At 49.2% G+C, this 20,103-nt stretch overlaps 1 protein-coding gene across 2 annotated transcripts in view; it reads left to right on the top strand.

The window, feature by feature from the left end:
- Positions 1-20,103, top strand: part of SCNM1 (sodium channel modifier 1) — a 29,047-nt gene extending 8,944 nt beyond the window's left edge. Inside the window, exons 4-8 of one of the 2 annotated variants that reach the window (XM_088467607.1) lie at positions 1,199-1,296; positions 8,371-8,471; positions 9,296-9,444; positions 17,135-17,267; positions 17,814-20,103. In XM_088467607.1, the coding sequence (XP_088323733.1) occupies positions 1,199-1,296; positions 8,371-8,471; positions 9,296-9,444; positions 17,135-17,267; positions 17,814-17,913 (581 nt within the window). In that variant the 3' untranslated portion in view covers positions 17,914-20,103. The remainder of the gene's footprint in view (positions 1-1,198; positions 1,297-8,370; positions 8,472-9,295; positions 9,445-17,134; positions 17,268-17,813) is intronic. The other variant, XM_088467608.1, reaches the window with a different exon arrangement.

Below are 20,103 nucleotides of genomic sequence, written 5' to 3'. Positions count from 1 at the left end.
TAACCCCTCCTCCTCCTGCTCTCTTCTGTCTGTAACCCCTCCTCCTCCTCCTCCTCCCCCCTCTCCCTTCTGTCTGTAACCCCTCCTCCTCCTCCTGCTCTCTTCTGTCTGTAACCCCTCCTCCTCCCCCCTCTCCCTTCTGTCTGTAACCCCTCCTCCTCCCCCCTCTCCCTTCTGTCTGTAACCCCTCCTCCTCCTGCTCTCTTCTGTCTGTAACCCCTCCTCCTCCCCCCCTCTCCCTTCTGTCTGTAACCCCTCCTCCTCCTGCTCTCTTCTGTCTGTAACCCCTCCTCCTCCCCCCTCTCCCTTCTGTCTGTAACCCCTCCTCCTCCTGCTCTCTTCTGTCTGTAACCCCTCCTCCTCCTCCTCCTCCCCCCTCTGTCTGTAACCCCTCCTCCTCCTCCTCCCCCCCCCTCTCCCTTCTGTCTGTAACCCCTCCTCCTCCTCCTGCTCTCTTCTGTCTGTAACCCCTCCTCCTCCCCCCTCTCCCTTCTGTCTGTAACCCCTCCTCCTCCTCCCCCCTCTCCCTTCTGTCTGTAACCCCTCCTCCTCCCCCCTCTCCCTTCTGTCTGTAACCCCTCCTCCTCCTGCTCTCTTCTGTCTGTAACCCCTCCTCCTCCCCCCTCTCTCTTCTGTCTGTAACCCCTCCTCCTCCTGCTCTCTTCTGTCTGTAACCCCTCCTCCTCCCCCCTCTCCCTTCTGTCTGTAACTCCTCCTCCTCCCCCCCTCTCCCTTCTGTCTGTAACCCCTCCTCCTCCTGCTCTCTTCTGTCTGTAACCCCTCCTCCTCCTCCTCCTCCCCCCCTCTCCCTTCTGTCTGTAACCCCTCCTCCTCCTCCTGCTCTCTTCTGTCTGTAACCCCTCCTCCTCCCCCCTCTCCCTTCTGTCTGTAACCCCTCCTCCTCCCCCCCTCTCCCTTCTGTCTGTAACCCCTCCTCCTCCTGCTCTCTTCTGTCTGTAACCCCTCCTCCTCCCCCCTCTCCCTTCTGTCTGTAACCCCTCCTCCTCCTGCTCTCTTCTGTCTGTAACCCCTCCTCCTCCCCCCTCTCCCTTCTGTCTGTAACTCCTCCTCCTCCCCCCTCTCCCTTCTGTCTGTAACCCCTCCTCCTCCTGCTCTCTTCTGTCTGCAACCCCCCCTCCTCCTCCTCCCCCCTCTCTCTTCTGTCTGCAACCCCCTCATCTCCTCTCTCGCATTCCAGATCTGCAGAGGTTTTATGGGAAGAAGCTGAATCATAGAAATGAGCTCCAAAAGCGGCAGCATCAGGAGTACGTGCGCGCAGAGGAGGCGGGGGAGCAGGTTTGTACATGTCTGCTGCAGAGTGTTTATAGCCAGGAATAATGACTCTACATGTAACATCTGGGATTAGGTAATTGAAATGTTTGGAGGTTTCTGGTTTAATCACTGGTTGTGGCATTTATAGGACACTTTAGTCTGTTACTGCTGTTGGCGAACATTTATTTTCTAAATGATGCTGCTTTATGTTACTATGTATTTGGTCACTGGCTAAATGTAACTGTGCAGAGAATGTGATTTGCTTTTATGAGTAAAACTGCAAAATACAATTGTACAAATAGAGGTGGGAATAACTGTTTAGCTGGAAAACCCTTTTCTTCTTCAGGGTCCATAGGGCTCCACAGAGAGACAATGGGGTGTAGGTGGTACTTGGAGGACCAGGTACCAACAGCAAAGCGTTTTCCTGTCCCAGGATGCTCCGGGCCTTCCCCCTGTACCCCGCTCACAGCATGAGGGCAACTGTTAGAACAGTGGGGCAGCCCAAGCTTTATTTTCATGTTTGCACTGCGGCTCCACAACACCAGCTCTCGGCTAGGTAGTCTCGGCGGGGCACCGGAGGGGACCTAGCCTGCAGGGCTTCTCGGACCTCAGACTGCACCCGTAACTCAAGGGGACAGGTAAGGATGACCCCCGCTTGTGGGGACCTGCGTCTATGCGCAGTCTTGCCTCCGGTCTCAGGAGACAGACCAAAGGTGCTGACGTGGCCACCGGTTCGTCTGGGACTTCACTAGACCACTAGGGGCATTACAATACTTGCGCAGGGTACAGATTAGGCCAGGGACCCGGTGGTTGATGTTGGCATAGGGGAGAAGGCGCTCTACCTGCAGCCCCGGCTCAGGGCGCCATTTCACTGCGGTCTTGTGCCCCTGAGCTGTTCCTCCCACACCCTCCGCCCCCTCTGAGACTCACGTCTGCCATTTTCTCATCATTCAGGTCTCCGGGAACGCTGGGTCCGGTCTCCCTGTATATCTCTCCCAAAGGCCAGGTTATACAGCGCTATTTCCTACCAGCCACTGCGGTCTGTGTAGTTGAATTTAGTGCCCACTGCAGTTATGTTGTATATTCTGCATTGTATGTGACTTGTGCTAGCGCTGATGTCTATTTATTTTTCTCAAACTTTCAGCTTATATTTTTCCCTTTCTTTCATTATAACACTGGAATACTGAGGTATGGGGACTGATACTGTATATCTGTATTGCGTACTACACTGTGCTATATTGTACATATATCTGGGTTGCTCACTGCACTGTGCCAAATTGTGTGCTACAATTGTCTTTGCAGCTATGTCTGGCATACATGAATAGCAAGCAGCCTGCTGCTCCCACTCTGGTGTCTAGCAAGTCCTGTTTAGCAGGCTTGGCTTCAGAGGATCTCATTTAAAATGTTTGTTTTATGTGCATCTTGTTATACGGCACCTGGCCCCTCAGCCCCGGCAGCCTCTCCTCAGGACCCCCACTGGGCTTCCTTTTCACAGGTGTTGGCAAAAATTAGTGGTCCCGGTGGTGGCTCCCCCTATGGGATGGTCACAGCAGGTACTCCCTGCGAACCCTTTACCTCCCCCATGGGTAGACGTACTTTCTACCTCAGTGCAGGGTCTGGCGGCTACCTCCTACAGCCTTTCAGCAAATGCTGCACATTGAGAGACCCTTGCCTAGTAAACCTACTAAGCGTGCTGTGTTATCTTCCCAGTCCACCCAGCCATCCATTATGAGTGATCATCTGGGGAGGCAGAAGACGCAGACTTCTCTCACTCTGACTCCCCCTCTGGGAGATGAGGAACCCCCCCCCCACCCCCTCTAAATTAAATATACCTGCACTTGTAAGAGCTGTAAAATCTATTCTTCAAATAGAAGAGACGGAACCCACCCCTAGGGCAAAAGAGCTACTATTTAAGTGACAGAAGGTAGTTTTGCCAGTTTCCTCACTCTGATCAGCTATCTGATCATGTGTGAAGCATGCAATATACTTAGTAAAAAGTTTCAGCTGCCTAAACTCTTGATTTCCTTTTACCCTCTTCCTGCTACTGATTGCACTAAATGGGAAGTTCCCCCTGCAGTGGATTCCCACGTGACACTCCTAGTTAAGAACTCTACCTTACCTATCCGTACTGTAACCTCCTTAAAGGAGACTACGGATAGAAGCTTGCCTGAAGTCTATATACTCTTACAGGAGCTATTAGTCGTTCTGCCAGGGCTACGGCCTGGGTGGCAAAAGCCATTGAGAGTTGGGCAGAGGCCCTAGAAAATAGCTTTCCCTTTGATGCTTCCAGGGAACAGCTGTCATACATATCTCACATTAGGGATGCAGCCTCCTATTTAGACGAGGCGGCTTTAGATACTCTTAGCTACCAAGGCATCTGCTACTTCCATGGTAGCCTGCCGTATTACTTGGCTTCGCTCATGGAAAGTAGATTCGGACTCTAAAAAGGCTTTGGAGTCTCTGCCTTATTCTGGGGAGATCCTGTTTGTCCCAGAATTGGACAAGATTGCGACTACCTTGGCAGCTTCCTAGACTGCGTTCCTGCTCTCTGCATCTACTATGAAGCCACGTAATCCTTTTGGTCCTTTTTGCCGCAAGGAAAAGCTAAAGGTCAGTACTTTCCATGGTAGTCTGCATCCACAAATGCCTCCAAGCCTAGGACCAAACAGGCCTGGGCTACTAGACGTCAACCTACCAAATCTGAGGACAAGCCCTCAGCCTGACAGGGCGGACCTCTTCCTGGGTACTCCCAGGGTGGGGGTCCGACTTCACTTCGCCCAGTGCTGGGTAAGAGAAGTGGTCTCCCACGGACACACACTCTCATTCCTAAGGTGGGCCCCCCCCAGCAGTTATTTTGCACCGGACCTCCATCGGACCCAAGCAAAGCCCTGCTCCTCCAAAAGGCCATTCAGTCCTTAATACTCTCGGAGGTAATAGTTCCGGTCCCCTCATTACAGAAAGGGAAGGGCCTCCCTTCTCTTTTCTTGGTTCAAAAGCCCAATGGGTCTCATTGGCCTATCCTCAAGTCTCTGACCAAATTTATCAGGGTGCCCAGGGTTCGTGTGGAAACCCTACGCTCTATTGTCCTGGCTATGGAGCCTGGGGAATTTATGCTGACTCCGGACATTCAGGACGCTTACCTACATGTACCTATAGCGCCTTCTCATCAATGGTATCTCCAGTTTGCTGTACTACAGCAACATTACCAATTTCAAGCACTGCCTTTTGGACTTTCTACAGCTCCTCTGTTCTTTACCAAGATCATGGCAGTTATGGCGGCCTTGTAGATGCCATCTACATCTGGCGGCCTTGTAGATGCCATCTACAAGTAACCATTGCCTTCCTACAAACACACAGTTTTCCAATCAACTGGAGTCTTCCCTGACCCCTTCTCGAAGAGTGGTATAACTCAGAGCCTTCCTGGACACTCTGGCTCAGAGAATCTTCCTGACAGCAGACAAAATCTCTGTACTACAGCACAGAGGGGCTGATTCAGAGCCGCTCGCAAGTGGCTTGATGTTACCCCATTGCGAATCTGCAGCTCAGTCGCTACTGGTCTCGCTACAAGACGGGGCGGCTGTCGATGGTGAGTGACAGCTTGCCCCGTTTTGTAGGCGGGGAGGGGGGGTGGCTGCACAAACGCAGGCGTTCCCGTAGGAACGCCTGCCGTTTGTGGGCGGCCCTACTAACATCGCTAGTGATGTCAGTAGTGGACATACTGCTCTATTAGAGCAGGAAGTCCACACGGGCATGCGCTGCCGAGACCCTACCACAGGGTCTCGTTGCAAGTCCGATGGTCGCGATAATCGGGACGGACTGCAGGCCGCTCGCACAAACTGTGGGTGGTCACCCACAGCTTTGCGAGCGGGCTAGAGAAAAAAAATGAAAACACACCCTGAATCAGAGCGAGCGGCTTTGAATCACGCCCAGAGTGCGCAAATTACTCCGTAGTTGCCGAGTGTCAATTCACTCTGCAATGCAGAACTTGGGATCCATGGTGTCCACCTCTGACATGGTGGAGTTCGCTCAATTTCACTCCAGACCCCTACAACACCTGATCTTCTACAGGTGGAACGGCCTGCCTCAACGCATCAGATCCCAGATGATGGACCTCTCTCCATAGGTTCACCTGTTCCTATCCTGGTGGCTACAGATGTCTCACCTAAACAAGGGTCGCCCCTTTTGGAACCCGGACTGGGCACTTCTCACAACAGACACAAGACTCCGCGGGTGGGGCGCAGTGACCAGCCAGCACTCCTTTCAGGGGCGCTTTACTCTAGCCGAGGCGGTCTTACCAGTCAACGTACTGGAACTCCGAGCCATTTACAAAGCCCTCACTCTGGCTCAGGATATTCTTCAGAGCAAGCCTATACAAGTATAGTCCGATAACACCACGGCAGTGGCCTACCTCAATCACCAAGGAGTCACTCGAAGTCGGTCAGCAATGGCAGAAGTGTCCCGCATTCTCACATGGGCCGAACGCCAATTCCACAGTGTTCATCCCGGGGATTCTCAATTCGGAGGCGGAGTTCCTCAGCCGTCACGACGTGCATGCAGGGGAGTGGTTTCTCAATCCAGAAGTTTTTCAGCACCTGGTGGACAAATGGGGTCTACTGGATGTGGACCTCATGGCCTCGCTACACAATCACAAGCTTCCACTGTAAGGGCCAGGACAAGGGACGCAGCCTTCGTGGACTTATCTGTAAAGTGGACTTTCCATTTGGCGTACCTCTTTCCTCCGGTCTCCCTTCTGCCTCGAGTTCTTCAGAAGTCCAAGCAGGAAGGGGATGTGGTCCTGTTGGTAGCTCCGGCTTGGCCCAGGCGGTACTCCGATCTTCAAACATTCCTCTCCAACTTCCTCTATGACCAGATCTGTTGTCTAAGGGTTCCTGTACATCTGGACCTGGCCCGTCTGTCTTTTAACGGCTTGACTCTTGAGACATCCCCCCCCTAAGGTCTAAAGGGTTTTCCAGCTCTGTGGTTCAGACCATGCTCAGGGTGCGTAAACCGGCCTCTGCCAGGATTTATCACAGTGTGGCCTACATATTTCCAGTGGTGCACTACTAGAAACTATGATCCTCCAGGTTTTTAGGGTTTCTAGAATCCTTGCTTTTCTTCAAGCTGGATTGGAGCCAAGCCTCTCTAAAAGTGCACATCTCTGCTCTGTCCATCTGGTTCCAGTGCAGAATTGCTCCTCTACCAGATGTTCACACCTTCCTGCAAGGTGTTCTACGTATAAAACCTCCTGTGGGATTTGTCTGTGGTTCTCCACACACTTGAGGAACCTTCATTTGAACCCCTGGATTCAGTAGATGTCAAATGGCTCACTGTGAAGACTTTCTTCTGACTATAAGCATCTGCCCGTAGGGTATCTGATTTAGAGATGCTTTCCTGTCTCTCCCCATTTCTAATCTATCTTCCGGACAGGGCTGTTCTTCTATAGCGCCCTGGCTTCCTTCACATGGTGGTCTCTCGTTTCCACCTCAATTAGGAAATTGTGGTTCCAGCCTTTCAATCACCAGACCTCTTAGCAGGTGAGGCCTCTTTTGGATGTGGTCTGTGCTCTGAAGATCTACGTGGACCGTACTAGTTCCATCAGAAAATCAGACTCCCTCTTTGTCCTATATGGATTCCATAAGGGATGGCCAGCTAACAGATTCTCTGGCCAGATGGCTTCGCATGACTATCTCACAGGCTTCCTGTGGCGGCTATCGTTTCTACTCATTTTACTCGCTCTGTGGGTCCCTCGTGGGCAGCCCGCCATGGTGGCTCTGCTGAACAATTATGGAAGGCATCCATGTGGTCTTCTGTCCACACATTTCTTATTTTTTAGGTTCTCTGCCCCTTGCTACATTTGTCTCTCAGGATGCTTCCTTAGGGCACCGGGTTCTCACCTCCGCTTAGGAGCATCCCCTCCCTTGAACAACTGCGTTGAGACATCCCCATTGACTCCCTGTGGAGCCCTATGGACCCTGAAGAAGAAAAGTAGAGTTATGGTAAAACTTACCCTTGTTAACTTTCTTTTTGAAGTCCATAGGTTCCGCAGGGCACCCACCCTGACGCACCTGGCTTCTATGGGTTTCTTCTCTTGGTCACTTGTTTGTTTCTCTGTGTGATTCTTCAGTGTACCAGTCTTCCTTATCTCCTATCCTGCTCCTGCCTTGGGCTTGTTAAGAAAACAGAGTTGCCCTCGGGATGTGTAGGGGGAAGGACCGGAGCATCCTGGGACAGGAAAAGCTTTGCCGTTGGTGTCCGGTTCTAAAAGTACCACCTACACCCCATTGTCTCTCTGTGGACCCTATGGATTTCGAAGAGAGTTAACAAGGGTTTTACTATAACTCACCTTTTTAAGTTAATTCTAAAGGTGCCCACACACACACCGACTTTTCATCCAATTTGGCCGATTTCGACGAATCGTGTAAAAAAAAAATGGCCATAATCGTGAGTTTCTACTCTTGATCACGATGCCGATGCTCGTCGTACCTCGCATCTGCAGACCGGCCGTGCTGTAGGGCAGATTAGCCAATCTGGGATACAATGCATTGGCTGCAAGATAGATCTTAGTCAGATTGGACATTTTTAACTCCAAATCGTGACCACGACTGCCTGGGGAGAGTTCAGGCAAAGTTATGGGGAAATTGTGCACATCGGTTGATTGGGAGCAACTCTGTATGTGTGTGAGCACCTTTTACGATTTCATAAGATCAGCAGACCCAGCCAGGCTCAAAGGAGGATAAGTGTGCCCGAGTGGATTCTGGGTCATAAGTAAAATACTTGGATAAATGAGGGTTTATCCGAGAACCCCCCCCCCCCCCCCCCTCCCCTCTGATAATCCCTAATTTTTCCTGATACTATACTTCTGTCCCTCTGTGCACTCGCTGGATGGGCCTGGTTTATACTACCAACGTTCACTCTCCAGTGGTCAGGTCGGCCAGATCTTAATACTACTCACTTTCCTACCCTAACTGTGGGTGGTCCCCTGTTCTCTGTACAACCACATTTGTCTTGAAACTCCTGATCACTCTGTAGCTGGTGACCCGTGAACCCCCAGCATATGGATTATGAAATGCCCTCATACTCTTCTCTCTCTTTGTGCAGCTCCCCAAAGGTCCAGCTCCTCTGCTTGCACAGACCAGGAAGATTACCCAGCATGCACTGCTAAAGGCTGCGCCATACAACAGCTGCTGCTCTAGAAAAAGGTACTAACTTGTGGAGAGGGAGTGAGCACTAGAGGCCCAACCGCTGCCTGGTGCAAGTGGTCCACCATTGGTTAGATGAGCTGTTCAAAATTTCTTTACAGCCTGTACAGTTGGCTAGGATTTACTAAACCTTCCCATGCATGCTATTTGTCCCATCCCCTTGCTGAAATCTCTCATATAAGGTGTATGAGGTGGGGCTTCTCTATCTTCTGTCCCTGTCTGTGTACTGAAGCTATAATCGTCACATGGCTGCGTGCTTGCTCCCCAGTATTTTATGCAGCACATCGGAAGGGATTCGGTCACGTTTAGCATGTTGACGTTTCAGAATACTAAATGTAGTAACTAAACTGTATTAAGAAGAGCACAGATGGTAATGATGACTTTTCAATAGTATAATTTCTATTTATTTTAAATGATGTTACTGTTTGATTTTGACAGATCTAATTTTTATTTCTTTTGCCAATCATTCACTTTTGAGACTTCAGAATAACTTCAGGAAACTATTTGCCAATTAACAATTACCAAAACAATGTCCCTTTTTAATGCCTATTAAAGAGAGAAAAATCTTGTTACCTATGAGTCAGCAAGCATGATTTAGAGTGAAGCCAGCATGCCACCCAAATCTTTACATGTTTAGAAAACTGACAGTTCTTTAATTTGGGAATTAACCTTTCGCCCGAAGTGATGCTGTACGAAGCTTAATAAAAATGACAGCTGTCTGCAAAGGGTTGGGAGCAGCGTATATATAGTGTGTATATATGTGTGTATGAAAACACACACACACACACACACACACACACACGTTTACTTTTATTTTGTTATAGGCCGGATGCCGGAAAGATCGGCTCTTCTGAGTTACCTCATTCTCCTGCCTCCTTATTGACCACAGAGCGCTGCCATCCAGTGACTTCACAGCCCGGTCCCTCCGAATCCACAGCAGGGGTGTCCCATGCTGGCCCAGGTAGCAGCTCAGGTGAGAACACCCAGGATTTATAATTTTCTCTTCTGACCAGTGGAAAATTTTATATTTTGTTACCCCTCAAATTAGCTGCCTATATGGGCATATACAGTACAATATCAGTTGTTTCTACTTCAGGGTCCATAGGGGGTCCACAGGGTTGACCTTGGGGTATAGGTTGGGAACCAAATCCGGGCACCACGCAGTTAAAGCTTTTAGCTCCCAGGATGCACTGGGTCCACTCTCCCTATAACCCCACCCCCAAGCCAGAGGCACCTCAGTTTAAGCTGGTGCCCGGCCGGAGTCGGGTCACCGTTAGCGCAGGGGGAGCTGATTAGCAGCCCCTAAGCTTATTTTATTTTTTTTAGGGACAAAGTTTTTTCCATGGACTTTGGACTCTTCAGAGCGGCAGCGTCGGACTGTCCATAGGACGTCTAAGCTGCCGCTCCGTCACCCCGCTGGCGCTGAGACGCCAGTACAGATCTGGGGATCTCAGCGGGACCCCAGAGTCTGTACTAGCCGGACTCTGTGGGCGCCCAGGACTGCTGCCGGATCCACGGGGAGCAGGTAAGGTCGCGGATCACCGCTTGCGGTGATCCGCGCATTTCAAATGCAGTCCTGTGCCTCCGGTCTCAGGGGACAGACCGGAGGCGCCGGCAGTGGCGGCGGGCCCCCCATACCCCGTGTGTCCACTAGACCACCAGGGACTTAACGATCGGTGCAGGGAGCCGGCGTTCCGGGGGTTAATAGCCGGCCAGGGGAGGCAGCCTTCCCTGTTACAGCGGCTCCTCCCCTCAGCTCAGCGCGCCTTTCAGTATCCATAGTCTGGCGTCGCTGAGCTGCTTCCTCCGCGGGCCACGCTTCCTCTGAGGTCTCCAGCGGCCATTTTATCTCTGTGGTGCAGCAGAAATCTCTCAGGATGGCAGTGAGTCCAGTCCCCCTGCGTACCTCACCATCAGGTCAGTGTACACAGCATTGTAGCCTTCCCAGACACTGAATCTGGGCAGTTGAATGCAGTGTAATAGTGCAGTATATTATATGACATGTTTATGTATATATGTATATATCTGCATTGTATGTGACTTATGCTAGTGCTGACTGTACTTTATTCTCTCACCTGTCAGTGTATATCTATCCCTTTTCTTTATCTGCCCTAATACAGCTGTACTTAGGGTGGTTCTGAGACCTCACATTTATATACTTGTTAATATTTGTGTGGTTTGTCACATACTGTTGCGTGCTGCACGTTGCCATATTTTAGATGGAACTGTGTGTTGCATACGCTGAAAATGGGTCCCTGCAGCTAATTTTTGGCATCAGTCAGGACCAGTATAGCGCTGCTTAATATTTCCGCCAAGATGGGTCAGATATGTCTGACCAGGAGATAGAGCGTTATACTGCACCCATTTTTACTATCCTGCAAGTCATGTGCTGCAGGTGTTAGTGCGGAGGATTTGACTCATAAAGGGTTCTGTATGTGGCGTCATCTGGTGCCGGCCTCTTTCACGACCCCCTTGGGCGGTTTGTTTTCTCGGGATCCTCTCAATTGCGGATCGCCGGGCGGGCCCCATTGTTGTACCTCACTTGGGGTTACTTCACCATACTGCCCTTTTCATCTCAGGGTATCTCGCAGCTTCTTGCTCTCTTCCCCTGTGACACAGACTACCGCTCCCTGCAGGGGTTTTTCGCAGTATATGAATTCCCCCTGGTGCCACAATAGTCTGTCATTCCCCTTGCAGGGATTACCACAACAGCCACCCTGGGTGGATGTCGTTTTCTACGAAACGCTAATTGGCGTGGTTGACGCCCTGTGGTTACTTCCCAGTTGGCTCTGCCGTGAACTGGGTACTGTTCGGGGCTCTTTCCCTCTTATGGTGCATACACACGATCAGATTTTTTCTTCAGATATGGACGATAACGATTTAAAAATCGTTCAGTCGTTCATATCTGATGAAAAATCGTTCATATCTGACATGCCTGAACGATGGACGATCAACGATGCGCGTTCCCGTTTGTCAGATAACGATATCTGACATCTGATGGGTTTGCAGTCAGACTTGGACGATTCCATTCATTTTAATGCAGTTAAAAATCGTTCAATCGTTCAAATCGTTCAAAACTTTGGTCAAATCGTCCAAATCGTTCAAATCGTTTAATCGTTCAGTCGTTCATCTGACAAATCTGACAAGTCTGACAAATCTGACCGTGTGTACGCTCCATTACACGGGGGGAAGCCTATTTCAGGTATTATTATCCCTGCTTTAGGGCTGGTAGCAGGTCCATTCTGGTTAGAGTGAATGTTGACCTGCACCTGTATCATACACCCTCAGTATTGCGTGCCTTCGGGTTCCCTGTTGCTGACTAGCGGGTGGATCGCATAGCGGGACTCTGGCTGTTGCCAGATAGGTGTTACAACAGTGTTTGGCCTCCTGTCCCAAATTCCCTGAGGGTCATCACGAGCCCCTCCTGGGGGGGATGGGCGTGTTACTCGTCTGATTACAGACGTTACTACGCCTCCCATTCCTGCGTGGTCGGATTCTTCGGATCCGTAGGTGGTAACTCTGCCTGAAATCAGTATACTTGCTTTCAGGAGTTGTTATCCATCCTACCATGGCTATAGCATGGTTGGTTAATACTATTGCATATTGGGTTGATGCATTTGTAACGTTTTTTCCCCTCCAACACGTCGGGGGTTCAAATGTATTTGGTCGCTCACGTAATATATGCTGTTGTCATAGGTGGAAATGCCTATATTGGATACCAGTCTCCTAACTTTCAGAGTTCCGGCTGCGACTGTATCCTCCGTAATACCCTATGGCTGCGCTCTGGGAATGCAGAGGTGCAGATACCATCTTTAGGGTTGATATTGTTTGGTCCTGACCTTGACAAGATTGTAGTAACATTGGCAGTATTACTAACGACAAGTTTACCGCTTTCAGCTATGCCCACTACAAGGCCTCAGACTAAGTCTGTTAAGTCTTTTTTGTCCTCTGGGTCAGCCTAAAGGTCTGTTTCTTCGTAGACTGTCGGCATCTACAAGGGCCGACATATCCAGTACCGAGCAGGCCTGGACTGCCAGCCGATCCTGCTTCTGAACCTACGGATATCTCTTCAGCCTGACAGGACAGGCCTACAACTGGGAGATACCGATTTTCTCAGTTCGCCCGGTATTAGTGTCAAGTTGCCGCGGCTACGTGGGTAGGAGGGTACGCCCTCTTTACAAGGGCCTTACAGATCCAGAAAGCTATGCAGTTGTTGCGGTAAGCGGAGCTAATTAGGCCATCCCCACTATCTCAGTGAGGGACTGGTTGTTCTGCTTTCTTTCTGGTGCGGTAGCTGAATGGTCCTCTTTGGCCTATTCTCTGTCTCAATTCCCTGAACCAGTTCTTAAAGCTACCTGGGCTCAGGAGGAAATCCCTATGCTCCATCATACGATGTTTGGAACCTGGGGACTTTATGGTATCACTGGATATACAGGACGCGTGCCTACGGGTACTTACAGAGACCTTTCCTCAGCATGGGCTGAGGTTTGCTGTATCACAGCAACACTTACAATTTTTCGGGCTCTGCCTGTTGGGACTGTCCTCAGCCCCACAGGGGTTTACCAGCGTTTTGGATTTTCTGACAGTTCTTCTGTTCAGTATATCCCAATGCTCCTGTACCTGGACGGCCTCCTGCTCTTAGCGGGATCACCGGGGTACTTTACGGCCAGGTCAGGATGACTGTGGCTTCTTCAGGGTGCAGACGTTTAATCAACGGGGAAAAAGTCCTCCCTGCATCCCTCTCTGGGTATTCTTCATCTAGGATCCCTGCTGGATTCTCAGAATCTGAGAATTCTTCTGGCGTAAGACGGAATCTCCTCTCTTCCATTAGGAGTACATGGTTGTCTGCGCAGTCGACAGATGTCTTTACACTCTGGGATGCATGGTGGAATGGGCTCAGTTCCATTCCAGGCCTTTCCATAATTGGCTCATCTCCAGATGGAATGAGTTTTTTCTGTCGGATAACTGTTCAAACGATGATGCTCTCTCCGGAGGCAAGTCGGTCCCTGTCCGGGTGGCTATGGCCATCTCGTCCAGGGTTTTCTTTGCTATGGACAGTGTCTGGATCGAATCCTTTTCAGTGCAGTTGGACGTCTGTCGATTCCACCCTGTCAATTAACTTACTCTGGCATAACTCTTGTTTCCCGGTGAACCTGAAAAGGTTCAGTCCGACAGGGTCAGGACAGTGGCTTCCTTTTTAGCAACACTGTTCGTTGGGTGGCAATGACAGGTATGTCACATATTCGGACATAGTCCGAGGGTCTCCTCCCGACCATCTCGGCAGCGTTCATTTCAGGAGCTCTCCATTGGGAAGCGGGAGTCCTCAGCCGTCACGACGTGCATCCCGGGGACTAGTCTCTTCCCCAAGAGAGGTTTCATCTCCTGGTGAGCAGGGGGGGCCCCCCTGAGGTGACCCTCATGGCCTTCTGACTTTATCACACTATGGTGTTACAGTTCAGCTTTGGGGATTCTGAAGCAACCTTCAGCGACTCTTTGTCGGTGAAGTGGTCCTTCCACTTTGTGTACCTGTGTTCTCCGGTCTCCCTTCTTCCTCAAGGTCTTTGGAAGTGTTTTCAATCGAGACGGAGATGCTTTCCTGCTGGTGGCTCCTGATTGCCCCAGATGTCAGGGGTACTTGGATCTTCGGAGTCTCTACATCGATACTCCATCCCTGATGCTTCACTGCCCGGACCTGTTGTCTCAGGGTCTTTGGTTTTGCCTTGGACCTGGGTCGTTTGTCTTTGACTGTGTCCTTACAGTGGTCTTACGGCTTCCCTGGCTTTGTCATCGTTGGAATGATTAGAGCACATGGATCAGCTTTTGCTGGGACCTACCACAAACTGTGGCAGCCATAAATCTTATGGTATTGTACCTGTCGATACAATCCTCCGGTGTCCAGGATTTCCAGATATTCTGGCATTCCTTCCGGCTGGCTTGGGTTTCACACTTGGCCTGGTCTTCCTGACAGTGCGGATCTCTACACTGTCAGTATGGTTAAGATATGGAATTGCTCCACTCTGGTATCCAGTTCATCCTTTGGAGTGTTTTCTTGATTATGCCTCCATTTGTCCTCCCTAGGGACTCCTGGGGAGTAAGTAGTGGTTCTTCGTTACCTCCGGGGACAGTCAATGGAACCGCTGGTTGTGATAGCCATTACATGGTCTATTGCTTAGGCTCTCTCTTTCTCTCAGGGTGTTTATATCAACCAGGAGAGTGTCTGAATTGGGAGCGTTCTCATGTGGCTCCCTCTTCTGGAGGGCATCATGTCAGGGTGGGAGTTGCTCTCGCCCTGTGTTGCTGCTTAGTGGTTTTCAGGTTCCATATTGCTCTGGAACTTATGGTACGGCCATTCTGTCCCCAGTCCTCTCGGCTGGTGTGGCCTCATTGACTGTGGTCTGGCCTCTTTGGATTTTTGTGATCCGTTCAGGTTCCTTACGGAAATCGGACTCCTTATTGGTGGTCTGAGATTTCTGGTTTTCACAGGAAAGGATGGCCGGCCTATAACCAAATGTTGGCTGGATGGCCTCGTAGGTCTTCCTCAGGGGCCTACCCATGGGTAGGCCTTCCTGTTGTTGATGCTTGTTTTTTCTCGGGCCATGTGTGCGGCTCGCTGTGGCGCCTCGGCTGTTTTACCTTACTAGGTGGCCACGTGGTCTTCTGTCCACACCTTTTTAAGGTTCTAGGCATTGGTTTCCTTTGCCTCTCAGGATGCTTCCTTTTTGGCGACGGATTCTCCTCTCAGCACAGGAGCGTCCCCACCCTTGGTTGAACTGCTTTGGGACATCCCCAAGGTCAACCCTGTGGACCCCCTATGGACCCTGAAGTAGAAAACAAGAGATATGGTAAGAACTTACCTTTGTTATCTCTGTTTCTACGAAGTCCATAGGGTCCACAGGGCGCCCGCCCTGACGCACCTGGCTTCATATGGGCTGTGTGGCTGGTCACCGGTTTTCCGTCTCCCATTTCGGTGAGTATGGTTATTGAGTGTTCCAGTTTTCTCTCTCTTTTTCTCTCCTCCTCCGGCCTTTGGCTACTTACAAACTGAGGTGCCTCTGGCTTGGGGGTGGGGTTATAGGGAGAGTGGACCCAGTGCATCCTGGGAGCTAAAAGCTTTAACTGCGTGGTGCCCGGATTTGGTTCCCAACCTATACCCCAAGGTCAACCCTGTGGACCCTATGGACTTCGTAGAAACAGAGATAACAAAGGTAAGTTCTTACCATATCTCTTGTTGTGTATGTGTGATCTGACATCCAAGAGGAAGCGCATGATCTGGATCATTATTTGTATTTATTACTCAAATTATGTCTGACCGCCTGGTCTGGTGTAGAACAAATTAATACAATTCGCACTCCTGCATTGTGCTCAATCTTCTGCAAATGGTGGATCATAGGCCACTGATCAGTGTAAGACACATGGGGCTAGATATACTAACCTGTGGATTTGACCTTGACATTTAAAGCAGCATTAATATTAAGTGCAAAGGGTGCTGTTTTGCACTTTGTAATTGCGCCACTATAAATTTCTAGTTTAAATGCGCTGTGATTCTTTCTGTAGAAGGGAAGGAGATGTGTACTGGGGCCACCTATCACGTGGCCTGTCCCTTTATCCCATTGCAGCCACCTTTCTATATAACCGGAGAACGACAATTGTTATCCCTTAATCACTGAGCTATTGTATAGAGGGGAATATGTGAATCTTCAGGAAAAGATGTGCTAAGCTCATTGGCAGATACACATTTTTGAATTGTACAATGTGATCCAGCTTTAATTGCTGTAGATATCTAAAGGTGCCCACACACGGCGATATTTTACACGATCTGGCCGATGAAGACGCATTGGAACGACAGATCGTGTAAAATATGGCCAAATCGTGAGTCCCCACTCACAATCACGATGCGCGTCCCCCCTGGTGGCACATCACATCTTCAGATCTGCTGTGCAGTAGGGCAGATCTGACAATCTAGGACACGATGCACTGTGACAGTCTGGCTGCAGGAGAGATCATATGAAGGTTGGACACCAGATCGTGTGGAGATCGTGTGCAGAGCTGCCGGGGAGAGTTTCAAGGGAAATCGTACACATCGGCTTATCGTGGGCAGATCGCTATGTGTGTGGGCACCTTAACAGACAGGATGATGCTGCCTTACCTAGAGGTGCTGTGCGATCTACCCACTCTGCACAGTGACACCACTTTTCTACCCAAAATACGGAACTCGTAGAGATCACTGATTACCGTGGTGTGGAAAGAAGAGGCAATTATCTTCTAAGCTTATCCTTACGGTCCTTTGTTTGTTTTAGGTCTTGTTTTGTTTTTAGGACGATCAATTGTACTATGCAGTGACCGCTTACAGGTACTGTACCTACATTTAGGTGAATGAAGCACATTTATGTGCCAGGTAGTTTAGAAATGTTATAAGTATTTGTCATTATGTTGTATGGTCCTATAGATTGTAAGCTTACGAGCAGGGCCGTCCTACCTCTGTCTGTTATTACCCACTTTTGTTCTATTAACCTTTTCCAATAGTGAATTGCATCGGAATGTGTTGTGCTGTATAAGAAACTGTTTATAAATAAAATAAATAATAAATGTGTCTGGTGTTGAGGGTACTTGGATTCAGCAGTTTGTATAACCGGTAACTTATCCACAACTATTCCACCGCCCAGGTGTCTTCAAGTCATCTCCGCAGCAGAAATGCAGCAGGCGCAAGAAGACGCGGAAGAGCTCAGAGAAAGCGGGGGAGCTGGGCGATGACCCTGATAGAGGTCGGGCGATGCAGCACTACCTGTTACTGAAGAGGTGGGTGATGGCTTGCTGGGAATGCATTGCTGCCAGGGAATGCTTGTGGTGTCGTTCTTGGCAACGACGAGACACCGGCTTTGGTCTGCCTCTATATATACTTAATCAGATAGTGATATTTAGTTTGGATATGTTGCAGAGTGAATCGGGCAAAAACCAAATACAGCTAGATATATGGGTCATCTCATAGAATTGATGTTTGTGTAAGACAATGAGTGGGCACAGGTGTGGGGGTCTCTTATCTGGGAACGATCTTCAGAAAGATCCAAAATCTTGAAAGTCATGATCACACAGTGGTTCTTTCTGTGGTCACTATGAGGAGCACTGCTAAGCTGTATAATAGATGAATGGCAGGAACAGTGTGGCTTTGTTCTATAGCATGTGTCAAGACTGGATCCCACTTTATACAATGGGGGTGAGGTTGATCCCGCAGCCCTCTTCCCCCTTGAGGCACTGACCTGGTACGGTCCAGAAGTCACACCATCTGTGTATATGAGTTGTTGCCCTTTATTGTACTTTTTCACACGTCAATCCCTTCCTCTGCAGTTCAGGCTGGATCCCGGATGGCACAGGGAAGTGGGTTAAGGATGAAAGCGTTGAGTTTGACTCTGACGAAGAAGAGCCTCCGGCCATAGCGCCACCCTAAAAGCTTCAGGTTGTCCAGGCCTGGCTATGGACGTTTATTACTCTGACCATCGTCTGCTCAGGCGGAGAAGAAGCAGCAAAGATCTTTACTGGAGCAGCCCGCAGACACCCAAGGACAGCTAGCCAGACATGGGCTGTACGGAAGCTCGCTGCCTTGCCTGCAAAGGGGCTGCTGTATGCTCAGGAATTCTGTGTGGCATTTGGTGTTATTACCTCTGACCTAAACAATGCAAATAGAGGATTTATACTTCCTGACTTGTCAGTGCTCCACATCAATGCACAGTACATAAAATACCCTGCCAGGAATAACCGTAGACAGGGGCACTACTTTACAATTTGTATTATTCATCACCATCTCTGAAAAGTTATTGGTATAAGATAATGGCCTTGGTATGACTTTCCTATTCTAGTGTAGGAGTGGGTGTGAGACCTTGCTGGTGGAGGCCTCAGATTCTGTTGCCTGTTTTTATTTTTCTGCTGCCAACATGTCTAGGACACTGGGGTGAGAGCTTGTATTGCTATTGGCTTGTTTGAAGAAATGTATTTTTTTCTTATATCTATTTTGTTCCATTTGTGTGGTGTTTTGTGGTTCTTTATACTGGATAAAGTTGAGCTCTAACAATTTTTTTTCTTTTTTTAACTAAAGGAACATGTCTCTAAACTGCTCTGAATGATGCAGTTAATCTGACACCAAACCGGCTGCCACAGCGACCCCTTTGCTTCCTGTACCTTTTTTAGATTTTTTTTTTTAAAAATATTTGGCCCTTTTATTGTGTCCAGTAGGCCTCCCCTTGTGTCACGTTCCTGCCTTGACTGTAAAGTACCCTTTGTTATTGTCCTGGAATTAATTTACTGGGTGTCAAGGAATCCAGCGTTCCTCCTGCTACAATAATGGTATTTTAGATTTAGTTAGGAGTAACACACCTAAACGTATTTGGCAGGGCCATTTCCTACTGGCTGGATTGAATTACTATTGATGGGTGTAGCTATTTTAACCAGATTCAGATTTTGCTCCCATTACAGCCTGAAGTCTTTACCCAGACCTATTTTGTATCCATGCCACATTCCTTAGACTGTCAGGTGCCCTCATGTGAAAAGGGAGGCCAATGTGTCAGTATGTGGTGTAAAATCAATAGGTGGCAACCCCCATTGTGGGTGACCCAACACCCTGTGTGGATGTGGGAATAACTGACATGATACAGAGAGCATCCTAGTGCCTACACAACAATTCTGGCTGCCCAAGGCTCGTTGTTTCGTGGGTGGGCAGAGGCGAGCGTATCTGGTCCAGATCCACAAAAGCTATAAATAAAAAGTTGAATGCTGCCTATGATACAAAGGTGTCAGAACACACAGTGCATCGCAGCTTGTTGCTAAGTTGCAGACCTGACAAAGTGCCCGTGTTACCCCTGGCCATCACCGAAAGTGCCTTCAAGGGGCTCATAAGCTTCAGAATTGGACCATGGTGCCGTAGAAGAAAGTGGCATGGTCTGATGAAATGAGTTTTCAATTAAATCGTGTGGACCGCTGGCTGCGTGTGTGTCTTTTACAAAGAAAAGAGAGAACTAAGTTGGTGGAGGCAGTTTGATTCTCTGGGCAATGTTCTTCCGGGAAAGCATTGGTCCTGGCATTCATGTAGATGTCAAGAGTAACATGTACCTGGGGCAGGTGCAAGGTTTCTATTAACAACCTAAATCAATCTGAAACATTCAGTACCATTTTACCTTGACCTCTAAGAAAATAAAGTTGACACAAGTTTAGATGAGGCATAGAAACCGCCCCCTCCTCTCTCCCCCCTTTTTGACATTTTCAAACCTCTTGATGACCCTGTGTACACCCCGGGCAATGTAGAACAGTACCACGGAACCCACCTTATGAGCACTCAGACCATCAGAAAGGGTGAGGAGCGGGATGTCACACTACACTGAAAAATCCTCCTTATTAAGTACTTTCAGCAGTAACCCCAAGTAACTTTATCACATCACCCTCCGCCACCAAAGGAACGGTATGACTTTTCATTACAGCCCCATTTCTTTGGCTTGGCCGTAGTTCCTGCAGTCCAGGGCCACAAGGAGATATGTCAAAACTTTCCACAACCTGTGTATATACAAACTATACTGATATATGCCCAAATATGGGTAGGTTACACTAGTCTGTATTATCAAACTATGTAATAAATAAATGTATATATTTA

Source organism: Taudactylus pleione, unplaced genomic scaffold, assembly GCF_031769625.1.
Source record: "Taudactylus pleione unplaced genomic scaffold, aTauple2 ptg000073l, whole genome shotgun sequence".
Taxonomy (NCBI): Eukaryota; Metazoa; Chordata; class Amphibia; order Anura; family Myobatrachidae; genus Taudactylus; species Taudactylus pleione.
The sequence above is the reverse complement of the archived record's forward strand: the minus strand, read 5'-3'. Positions and strand labels throughout refer to the sequence as shown.